This window comes from Maniola jurtina, chromosome 11 (assembly GCF_905333055.1).
Source record: "Maniola jurtina chromosome 11, ilManJurt1.1, whole genome shotgun sequence".
NCBI classification, from domain to species: Eukaryota; Metazoa; Arthropoda; class Insecta; order Lepidoptera; family Nymphalidae; genus Maniola; species Maniola jurtina.
In genome coordinates this window covers 11,530,501-11,541,863 of record NC_060039.1, presented here as the reverse complement: position 1 = coordinate 11,541,863, position 11,363 = coordinate 11,530,501, and the positions used below count along the sequence as shown (strand labels likewise).

Below are 11,363 nucleotides of genomic sequence, written 5' to 3'. Positions count from 1 at the left end.
AAAAAATGACATTGACAATTGAATATTTTTTTTTTTCTCTCTCGTCTGGCTTTACAAAGATTAGTCAATGTCAAGTTTGTAGTTATTTGTAACAAGTTAGTTAAACCATACAAGTATGGACCCCGTCTGTGCCGGCGCTCGCCGACATACGCACGGCACCCCCTTAGAGCGCTTTCCAGTCAGTTTTAACAAAAAAAAACACTCCAAAAAAGCAGAGCACGCCCGCCAGCTAACACCAACACAGACGAAGTCCAAATAGAACATTTGACAATTATTGTCATCACAGATTGTCATTGTCAGTCACTTTTTTTTCAACTGGTTTTTTGGTTCTGGGTGTCATTGGTCAGGCACCATGCAGCACCTGCATTAGTATGCCGCTAGCGGTACTTTACTATTTCTCACAATAGAACCGCGCGCCGCGCCACGCCGCGCTGCCGGTAAACACCAACTAAATTATTTCGCTAAAGTAGAAACGGGTAACATTGTTAAAACAGCAAGAGTCTTTAAGTTTTGAAAAATATGGCTTATTTCATGAGGGTGTTCCCAACTAGCTTTTATATCGATGGTTCTGGCTCTGGATCAAAGATCCAGATCTGGATTTCTGATTCAGAGCCAGACTTTCAGACTCCGAAGGTTAATTCTTGTACATACAATACAAAAGAAAAAAACCACACAACCTATAACTAGCTGATACAACCACAATCGATAAAATTAATAACATCTCACCGTCATCTCACCATCGCATCACGATATTCACGCATCGCTAGCTAATAATTATAGAGCCTAGATGGCCTAGAACAAGGAAAGGAATCATTATATTTACCACAGATTAATAGAGATTTAACTATGTAGTTTACTTGGCCTAGAACCCAAACCAAAGAGTATGTAATCACTGACACTATGTTATGCTAGAACCTATAGCCGTAAAGCCAGTTGAAAAAAAAACACTAAAAATAAAATAAAATAACAGTCTTGTGTTTTTAATTTTTATTAAAAATCAATCGAATCATTCAATTTGTGCTGCTTATTAAATCATTTGTTGCTCCATTGTGTACTAAACTATTTAAACTGAGTCATGTTTAAGCGCTATGAAAGTTACCGTTAAAAGTAAGTATCGATTGTGTAGAAAATCCATATCAAACTTTACCTACACTATTTCCTTGTATTTATGTGAAATGAACTGCTCTGGCTTGCTCCTTAAATAGGTTATTTGTTCTATACAATCTACTATCGGGTAATCAAGTTGTAACCTGAATTCTAACCTAATACATAATATGAATCAGTTTTACAAGATATCACATCCATCAGATTTTACTGTGACTATTTTTTTAAGGTTGGACAGGCGTAGCAACTTGGAGGTGGATAGCAAACGACGACAACTGTGGTATCTGTCGTATGCCCTTTGACAGCTGTTGTCCTGACTGCAAGCTACCTGGTGACGACTGCCCCCTAGTGTGGGGCGCCTGCTCGCACTGCTTCCACATCCACTGCATAGTGAAGTGGCTACACTCGCAACCACAGCAACAGTGTCCCATGTGCAGGCAGGACTGGAAGTTTAATAACAAGTGAACCTTGGTAAGTCATTAATTACTGTTCTTATGATGACTGTGGTAATACCTAATAGCCTAGTGTGTAGTGACTATGGTGATAGCCTAGTGACTGTGGTCATAGCCTCGTGATAGCCTAGTGATTAAAACATTAGCCATCTATTTGGGGGCCACAGGGGTTGATTTAACCCTGAGCATGCATATTTAACGTTTCAGAATTATGTGCATTAAAGCAGTTATCACTTGTTTTGACAGTGAAAAAAAATGAGGAAACCTGAATATCTGATAGTTCTTCATAATATTCTCAAAAAGTGTCTGAATTCCGCTAATCTGCACTTGGTGTATTATAGCTTGACTATTCTCATTCTGAAAGAAGATCCATGTTCAGTAATGGGAAAGTGATCAGTTGAGATGATGATGATGAGTTACTGTTATTAATATTTAGCTAGTGCTTTTACAATTTGGGTGTTATAGTGGTAATGGAAATACACACTCTGTAAAAAGTTCAACTCTCTACTTATTATGGTTTATGAGATTCAACCTGCTGACAAACAAACAGATTGACATACAGCGAAAGCTTATTATTAAGGCCCAGTTGGCACTCTTCAGGCACAGAAACCTGAAAATTGAATACTGCAACCTCATAACTATTTGCTAAACACTAGTGACTAGTTAGATCATAGATGGGTGACCCATCTATGATCTAGCTAATATTATTATAGCTATGCTAGCTAAGAAAATTTTTCTTTAGTATGACCCATCATGGGTCATACTACAGAAAAATTTTATGGGTTGCAACTCACTTTCGCTTACAGCACAACACTCTATTTCCAGATGTATACAAATAAATTATGGCAGGTATGTTAAACTAAATTAGCATCATTATGCAGACATTTTGAAAATATAATAAGTAATAGATTCAATAAATTTTTTAAATACTTTATTATTACAATAAATATAATGCTTATGAATGACCTGAAAACTGTCTAAATTACATATTCTATAGTAATTCAACATTGTTTCAAACTGATGCAAAACTGGAAATACAGAACTGGGTAAACATAAATAACTTATTACACCTATTAGTAGTGATTTTATTTGTATTTTTTTTAATTTAATATAAAGAGTAGCCTAAGTCACTCTCCAGGTCTTTAACTAAAACCCTAAAATCGTGGAAAAAATTACGCCGATCGGTTGCTACGTTGCAGCGTGATTGAAGGACAAACCAACAAACACTTTCGCATTTATAATATGGGTAGTGATACTTAGTTACAAAATTAAAAGATGTTAAACTCCTGTATATAATAGGTACAATAAAAATCACAATAAATTTTGTTCAGCCAGGATAATATTGAGAAAATTATATTACAACCAATAAGATTATCTATAAACAGCATCTAATAAATACAAATTGCAGCTGTTATTTGATGAGCATGAAACAATAGGCCACTAAGGGTGGAGTTCACCGACTTTTAAAACGGCTGATTTTTAGAAAACCGGCTGATTAAGTGATTTTTACTGTTCACCAGCACCTAACCGAGGTTTGCAGCCCTAAAACGGCCGTTTTACTTAACCGAGCTCGGAAGGGTCGTTTAACCGGGGTTTCCACATTTTTACATCTGTTGTGCCTTTGTGTACAGATCAATTTAGATTATTTCGATTTGTCTTTGCGTCGTTCATTTCAGTAGCGTGCAACAAGTGATTAATGTAATGGTTGGAAATAATTACTTATCTTACTTTCCACTATATTTTGATATTTTAAAACCAACTCTGAACTGATGCGCTTGTCGTCACTTGAAAAATCACTTGTACACATTTTTGGCCCTCCATTTTAATATTGAAATTATTTTAAACACTAGAATCTCTTAAAATCATCTTTAAATGCACGCACAAATAATTACGGCAACACGACAGCAAAAAATCAACAGTCCCACACGTGCAGGACACATGATCACGACTGTGACGTCGGGGCCCCGAAGTTGTAAATTTGGGACGGTTACTACCTGGCAAAATTTAGAACAATAGTGTAGTTCATCTTACCCATAGCGTCTTTGTACTTTTCCAGTTGAAAGTATTTTATTTTATGCTCCTAAATATAGGCGTCACAGTTTGTTGTGTTGAATAGTAATGACAATGTATCTTCGCTAACGCATTGCGTTTTAGCGTTCGTTCGTAGCAGCAGCGTAGCTGAGAACAGATGGTGTTCCGCCGATTTAGTAACCATGCTACACTTTTTCGTGATGAACAGTAAATATTAAAACGGTTGTTTAAACGACGGTTTCGAAATAACCAGCTGATTTAGCAACCGTTGTTTATGTAGCTTTCGGCGAACTCCAGTCTAAGTGCTTTCAAAAGTAGCCCACAATGGACCCCATGCGATGTGGCGTGCGCCGCCACAGGCCGACAGTGTTGCGTTCATTCTCATGGTAAACAATCGCCTTTGCTGATAATGTGTGGGTCAACTCATTGTTCTGTCTGCTATGAAAAAAGTTGAATACGCAATAGCCGTGTGGGTTTAATATAGAATCCGTTTTTAGGAATACCTAAGACTAGTTTAGACTTTAGAAGTTAGAACTATATAATAACAAAAGTGTATTAATGCCACTAGGATAGTTTATGCGGTGATCGGACACTCGGTACTCGAGTCACTAGTGAATAGTGACTACTGACTAGTCCGCCGCAGTATGAGTGGCGCACGGACGGGGACAGACGTGTCGACCGAGCGCCCCGAGTTGTACGCGCGTGTATTGTGACTTACGTGATGTTAATTTAACCGTGCTCATTATACTATAGGTTTGTGTTATAGTATTGAACGAGTGACGCCTCGTTTAAGCATGCTGATGGTACAGAGTAACGCTCACCCCATGAAGTCCACCAAAATCAAAGGACCCCCACCTGTACCGCCGCGGCCGAGCCAGAGCATGGTGGCCGAAGCTCTGGCGAAGACGAGGAAAGCCGTAGCTGACTCCAAAGCCACTTTGAAGACTAGAACGTTCACCAAGAACGAAGTTCATCATGTTTCATCAAAAGCTAAAACTTTGGACCGGAATGCGACACCTACGAAGCCTTCCGTGTCGCCGCGACAAAACGGGCTCGCGCGTGTCAAATCTTTTATCAAAGACGTTATTAGTGATCGCAGTTCCTCGTCGGACGAGAAAAAATCTAGCGGTCACAACTCCAGAAGGAGTTCAAGCGACAGCAGCTCGATTCATTCACCGGCGTCTAATAATAAGTCGAGTGAATCGCTAAATTCCAAAGCTGTTAAAACCTGTAAACAAATATTGGTTCGATCTCTGTCCACTTCCAATAAGTTAGACCAGGATCCTAAATGTAAAGTTTCTAAATCGTCTAGTTTTGCCGAGAAAACCCTTCCTTTGCGCAAGGCTCCCCCGCCACCGTTATCACCGAAACCTAAGTTAAAGCCAATGAAACCGTTACCTGTACAGAAAAGTGTAGAGCAAAAGAAGCAATTAAAACAACCAGACACTGGTATTTACGCGTTGCCGGTCGATGCACAGCCACCACAAAATCCTATTCCAGACGATTGCTACGCAACCGTAGAGGAAGTCAAAATTGTTGAGGATAGGCTACAAAACAGTTCACCTAAAGTCAATCATTCGGATACACAAAACACTGAGCATCACCCAAACGACGTGAACATAAATATAAACAACAATAACAACTCCTTAGAGAGAAAGACTTCTCGAGTGACCGAAATGCTTATTTCGGAAATTCTCGCGAGTAGAAACAATAATAAAGGGGAAGCCAACGCTGTTATAGATAAAGGGAAAGATTCCACGAACTTGACTAACGGGAACGACTCGCCGGAGGCTGAGAAGATGAAGGACATGAATAACCACGAGATGTTGATATACGAACTGCAGACGATGAGGTCACAGTCGAATGTCCCCGAAGCTTTAGATGCCAAGGAAAACGATGATATGCAGTGCGATTCGGAGGAAGAAAATTACGCGACAGCATCTGTAACTAGTGACAATTTTGAAGATGATCAAGCGTACGCATACATACGGGACGATGATCTCAAATCTAGGTAAAAAGTCTTTTATTAGATATATATAAAAGGAAAAGATGACTGACTGACTGATCTATTATCTATTAACGGGCACAGCTCAAACTACTCAACGGATTGAGTTGTTTGGCATGCAGTTAACTACTATGACATAGACATCCGCTAAGAAATGATTTTTTTTTAATTCAACCCCTAAGGGGGTAAAATAGGGGTTTGGTGTAGTCCACACGGATGAAGTCGTGGTAAACCAGTTATGTAAAAATTGCCCATCGAAATGTATCTCAGGGCATTACTCTTAACTTACGTAATAGTGATTTATAAACGGTAGGTATTTTCAGATTCGCATTTCGATCCGCTCATAGGAATGACGAGTTGTCGCGGACCAAGCAGCGGGTACACGTTAGTGCAGATTTAATTTTAGAGTTATTGTGCTCTACAAGTATACATATAAAACTGGTTTAACGACGACGGCCCAGATATTTGTTAAAACAAATACCTGTCTGTTAATCGTTTTTAACTTAAAGCCTCAATAGCATAAAACAGGCCAAGTGCGAATCGAGCCTCGCCTTTGTACGGTTCCGTATATAATTATAAATAAATAATAATTAAGTTGGGTGTATGAAATATTTCATTTCCGAGCTATCAATTTTCTACACCAAATACCAAAATTTCAGGTCTGTGACTCATTTCGTCTACGAGCTAGAGAGCTGTGACACGCGGACAGACAGACAGACAGCAGACATTAATAGGGCACGTGTTTACCTCTTGGGTACGGAACCCTAGTAAGGGCTGGTTAAACACTGCAGGTTTTTCTTCTATGTAAACTCCGTTACGTTTAAAGAAAATGATTTTGTTTATCTTATCGTTTATTTAGTACGCGAAAGCTAAAAGCCTGTAGGTGTACAAAGTTTAATGATTAATGAATGTTTCGAAGTTATATTTATATATACTATAGTTTTAACGACTTTAAAAAAAGGACGAGGTTCTCAATTCGTCGGAATCTTTTTTTATTTACACTACACGCTCAGTTTTTTAACTCGCAATTCGCGACTGAATCATGTTTTTAGGTGTGTCAATGTCATCAAGGTTAAACTTGTTCAACATACACAATAAAATATTAGGTATGTTGTGGAATCGAGATTATTATACAATTTATAAATTCCTCAATGACGCAATTTAGGAGCCAGGGAAAAAAATTATTTGCCTTTTGAAAAAAGTTACTGATGCTGGGTTCCTTGCCGGCTGTTCTCAGTTGTACTCGTGTTAGAGTCTTTGTATGTTAAGATAAAAACCATAATAATATATAAACTATATGAATTTGACTCGCTACAGCAATGCGCAGGGCTGCAATTGCTTGTATAGTATGGCATAATGTTATTGTAAATAGAACACTTAAAAAGAGCAACCGTCGAATTTCTTGCTGGTTCTTCTCGGTAGGAACAGCATTCGGTACCAGTGGTAAATTATTTTGACGATTCAAATGCACTTGTACAAGTTTACTTGAATAAAAATATATTCTGTTCTATTATTTTTGAATTTGAATATAATCTGTCTAGCTAGTTCCATTTAGATCTGTTACGTACGTAAAACGGAACCGGGTAAAATATTGGGAACATCCTTGGACTTAGGAGAAGAATGTCAACAAAGTTAGTCTCGCAAAGTATGTGTTACGTCAAAGGAACCAAGATCCTCAAACTTACTGGTAAGATAACAATGCAACGTTACAAGTCGAGCGAATTCCTTTCACTTTAAGCCGTTTGAAATGCCTGCATAATGTAATTTGCACTCCATGGTTGATGGGATTCCTTACAAGTGCACGACAACACGACTAGGCTCACCTCGATTGTCGAGTTAAAATATTGGTATATACTGTATATTATAATTTATAATGTATTAAATATTGTACCTATATTATTATATAGTATATCACATGAACAATTTATTATTTTCTAGCGACCGCCCACGACTTGCTCTACGCGAAATGAAAATATAAATCCTCCCGTGGGATTTTGATGGCCTCATTCCTTTTTATATTGTAGGTAACGGGTACTTGCTACGATTAACTTGGATTATCGGCAGTTAAAAAACAATAAGTTGATTGTGGGTTGGTCGTGGTTAGTTAGTAGTTAACGCCCCATCGGCAAAGCCAGTCCGCAAACCGATTTCGCTTTGATACGATGCGCTGTAGAAACCAAAGAGGTAATGGTTTAATAAAAACTGCCATACCACTACCAGGTTAGCCAGCTTCATCTTAGATTGCACCATCACTTACCACCAGGTGAGATTGCAGTCAAGAGCTTACTTGTATCTGAATAAAAAAACAAAATACTAAATTAAAAAAACCATTATACTAATTCTATAAACGTTGTCACCAGACTACGCAAGCAGTTCCGAGCCATCAGCACCATGTCCCTTCAAGGGATGCCTCCATTGCCAAAGAGCCTCAGCGGTTTCGCTGACGGCGAGCCTGATCTCCGAGAGCCACCCCTGACCCCTGCAGAGGAACACCCTCCCACTGACCTTGACTCGCAACTGGTCTACTTGAAGAAGGAAATGGTGAGTTTCAGTTTATATGATACGTTTTCTCTCTCTGCGTCTTAATCCTCATTGTTAAGGGTTGTGACCTCTCCCATTAATCACAAAACGGTAGGGATTTTCTGGGTATAATAATGGGGTTCCCAGATCCTTCCGCATATGACGAAGAGGCAAGATATTATGATACAAAATCTGGGTCTTAATAGTAACTTATTGGATTGTCGTCGACGCTCATCTAAACAAAGATAGCAGTAATCCTTACAAAGATGTACCTACCAGCGGTGGACGTACATTGTCCACCGCTGGACTTATCTTTGTAAGGATTCCCACAGTCTTGTGCGGGTTGTCCAGCTTCTATCTAGTATATTTATACTACGACTAGGTACTAATAATGATATACAAACAAAAATTATAATTTTAAGCCATGGAAAAACGTGTGATTATTTATATAAAAGAAATAATAAATAATAATTAGTGTGACATAGAGCTGCTGCATTTTTTCGCGAATGACTCAAAAAATCTGTACAAACAATCAAATAAAAATGCGTGCGAATCTGCGAGCGTGAAAACTTGCGTGCGTGCGTGCACGATACATGTGTGTTTAAAATAATCGTCACAGTTTCTTATTGTATAACTACATATTATAGTAATAGAAAAAAGAAAACTTAAATAACAAGTACATCCTAAATTATTGCATGATCATAATGTCCAGAATTTAACCGTACATTATACTTTTTTTTTGTAACACCTTACACTGGCAATGTGTAACGAAGCGTTTCATGATTTTATTATTTTTTAATCTATTTATTATTATAAATCAAATTTTTTATACGTAATTAAGTATATTTTTAATTTATAAGCACTATTTTATAAAATTTAGGTGTTGCAACTCAATTACCGAACGCAATCTTTGTTGGCATCTTGTTTTTAACTTAGCCCACACTTAAAATGGTTAGCAACCTTAAAACTAACAGTGGACGTGGATTTTACGAATTTTGGAAGACCATCTATTTAATAATTACCAAGAAGTAATTAATTTTTGACCTAGGCAATAGGCATCATCCCCATTACAGCTATGGGGTGAGTTTACACCCACAGGATAGCGGGTAGCGGGTTTTGGGGAACGTATGAGACGACGGTGCAGTGGTGCGTTTTTAGAGATACCGAATTTTCATGATAAAGAAATTTTGTATTTGAAGACTTTTAAATATTGTTGTGTAGAGAGTAGAGACCGTATGAAAAGTAGGTTATAGTAATTGCTATAAAGATGATGCAAATGCCTTACTGGCACATAGAGAACTCATAAAAATTATATTTAACTAGAGGATGCCCGCGACTTCGTCCGCGTGGTTTAGGTTTAAAGATCCCGTGGGAACTGTTTGATTTTCCGGGATAAAAAGTTGCCTATGTCAATTACAGGGACGCAAGCTACCTTGGTACCAAATTTCATACAAATCGGTTAAGCGGATGGATTTTTAGGAATCTCGTGGGAACTCTTTGATTTTCCGGGATAAAAAGTAGCCTATGTCCGTCCTCGGGATTAAGCTAATCCTGTACCAAATATCGTCAGAATCGGTTAAACTTTTGGGCCTTGAAAAAATAGCAGACAGACAGACAGACACACTTTCACATTTATAATATTAGTGTGGATTAATACTATTAAATGAATTTTAAACATTAGAAACTTTATGAGCCAATAAATATGTGAGCGATGGAGCAATAGGTATTTGAAATTAACCAGTCAGTTTTCTTGGTAGTTTTTATTTATCTAGTCTTAGGCAATAGTCGTATGGTGCCGTTCTATTTTTGAAAAAGGTTAAGTGAATGCAAAAAATAGTTTTTGAATTGTTGCTAAAAATATGCGAATTTCTAAAAACGGATGTTTCTAAAAAAGAATTCTTTGTAGGATCAATAGCCCAGTAATTTGGGCGTCAAAAAGGGGCTTATCTGGAAAGTTTTCAGAATGTTATGCAAATTGGTGGTTTTATAGATTTCGATGTGCACTGACTGGACTACAAACTAAAAACTAACTAAACACTTTGATCCTACGTAGCATTATTTTAAAAACATCAGTTTTTGAAAATTTCTACGTTTTTTGTCTATAACTTGGAAACTACTTTTAAATAGGACGGTCGGCAGTATATATAGGCAAAAAGCTGCAGTTGTTGGCTCGGGCGCCTGGCTTAGGCTTTTAATTGTTAATGCAAAGAAAAAGCCAGCAGCTTTCTTTGGAAACTACTGTACCCGGCTATTTTAGTCAAAAGCTAATCATCCTTCCAACTTTTAATTTTAGGAACTTTGGAGTCTGATAAATAGTTAAATAAAAGCTTGCATTAATGTTTATTTAGGTTTATTTAACCATCTATGTAGTTACCTAAAAGTATAAGCATAGATATAAAGTAGTATCTATGATTTTTAACAATTATACTTATGTCCTAAAAAATCTTTGTCGAACAGTCAACAAGTACATGCAAGTCACGATATTAGACCGGTAAAAGTCATAGGTCAAGCCAAAGTTATTCACGCTAGATTCAAAACGCACTTGACCGATTTACTACTTTTGAGCAGTTGTGAATAAATACACATACATGAGGCTGCGCTGACTCCATTTACGTAAGGAAATAAGTCATTAAATATAATAAAAAACCGACTTAGTGCGAGTCAGACTCGAGAGTTAATACCCTATAGGTTTCTTACAGACGCGACAGACAGACAGACAACGAAGTGATCCTATAAGGGTTCCTTTTTTCCTTTTGAGGTACGGAACCCTACAAATAATACTTAATATGAATTGAGATTGTATTATGCCTCTGCTGCTTATTTAGAAGATTTTGGTTTCTTCCTTGTTCCTAGTATGTTCACATCTTTTACATCTATCGACAGATTAGGCATAATCAGTCGCCGATGACAATCGGCGACTGATTATGCCTAATACACATAAGGCAACCTCATAGGTTTCCATGTGTCGTTTAATCTTTGCAGATTAAACGGGACCCGGGCACCTGGGTACCCTAGTTCAACTGTTCGTATTCAGAAAAATTCTTTAGATTTCGATTCTAAAGCCACTACAAAGTAAAAATATTTTTTGTTTCCAAACGTTATTAATGTATATTATGTAATATGTATGTTACATATTAAGTTTCAAATATCAATTTTTTATGCTTATGTATCGTATTTTATGATATTTTGACAAAACTTTGTATCATCATGTATTATGGTCTCACTAATAGAACTCATAATTATGTACATAT

At 37.4% G+C, this 11,363-nt stretch overlaps 1 protein-coding gene across 2 annotated transcripts in view; it reads left to right on the top strand.

The window, feature by feature from the left end:
- Positions 1–932: 932 nt before the first annotated feature.
- LOC123869754 (anaphase-promoting complex subunit 11) overlaps positions 933–11,363 on the top strand; it is a 68,852-nt gene continuing 58,421 nt past the window's right edge. Inside the window, exons 1-3 of one of the 2 annotated variants that reach the window (XM_045912756.1) lie at positions 933–1,107; positions 1,334–1,575; positions 7,953–7,990. In XM_045912756.1, the coding sequence (XP_045768712.1) occupies positions 1,089–1,107; positions 1,334–1,569 (255 nt within the window). In that variant the 5' untranslated portion in view covers positions 933–1,088 and the 3' untranslated portion in view covers positions 1,570–1,575; positions 7,953–7,990. Of the gene's footprint in view, positions 1,108–1,333; positions 1,576–3,970; positions 5,599–7,952; positions 8,134–11,363 lie in introns of those variants that run through there. The other variant, XM_045912755.1, reaches the window with a different exon arrangement.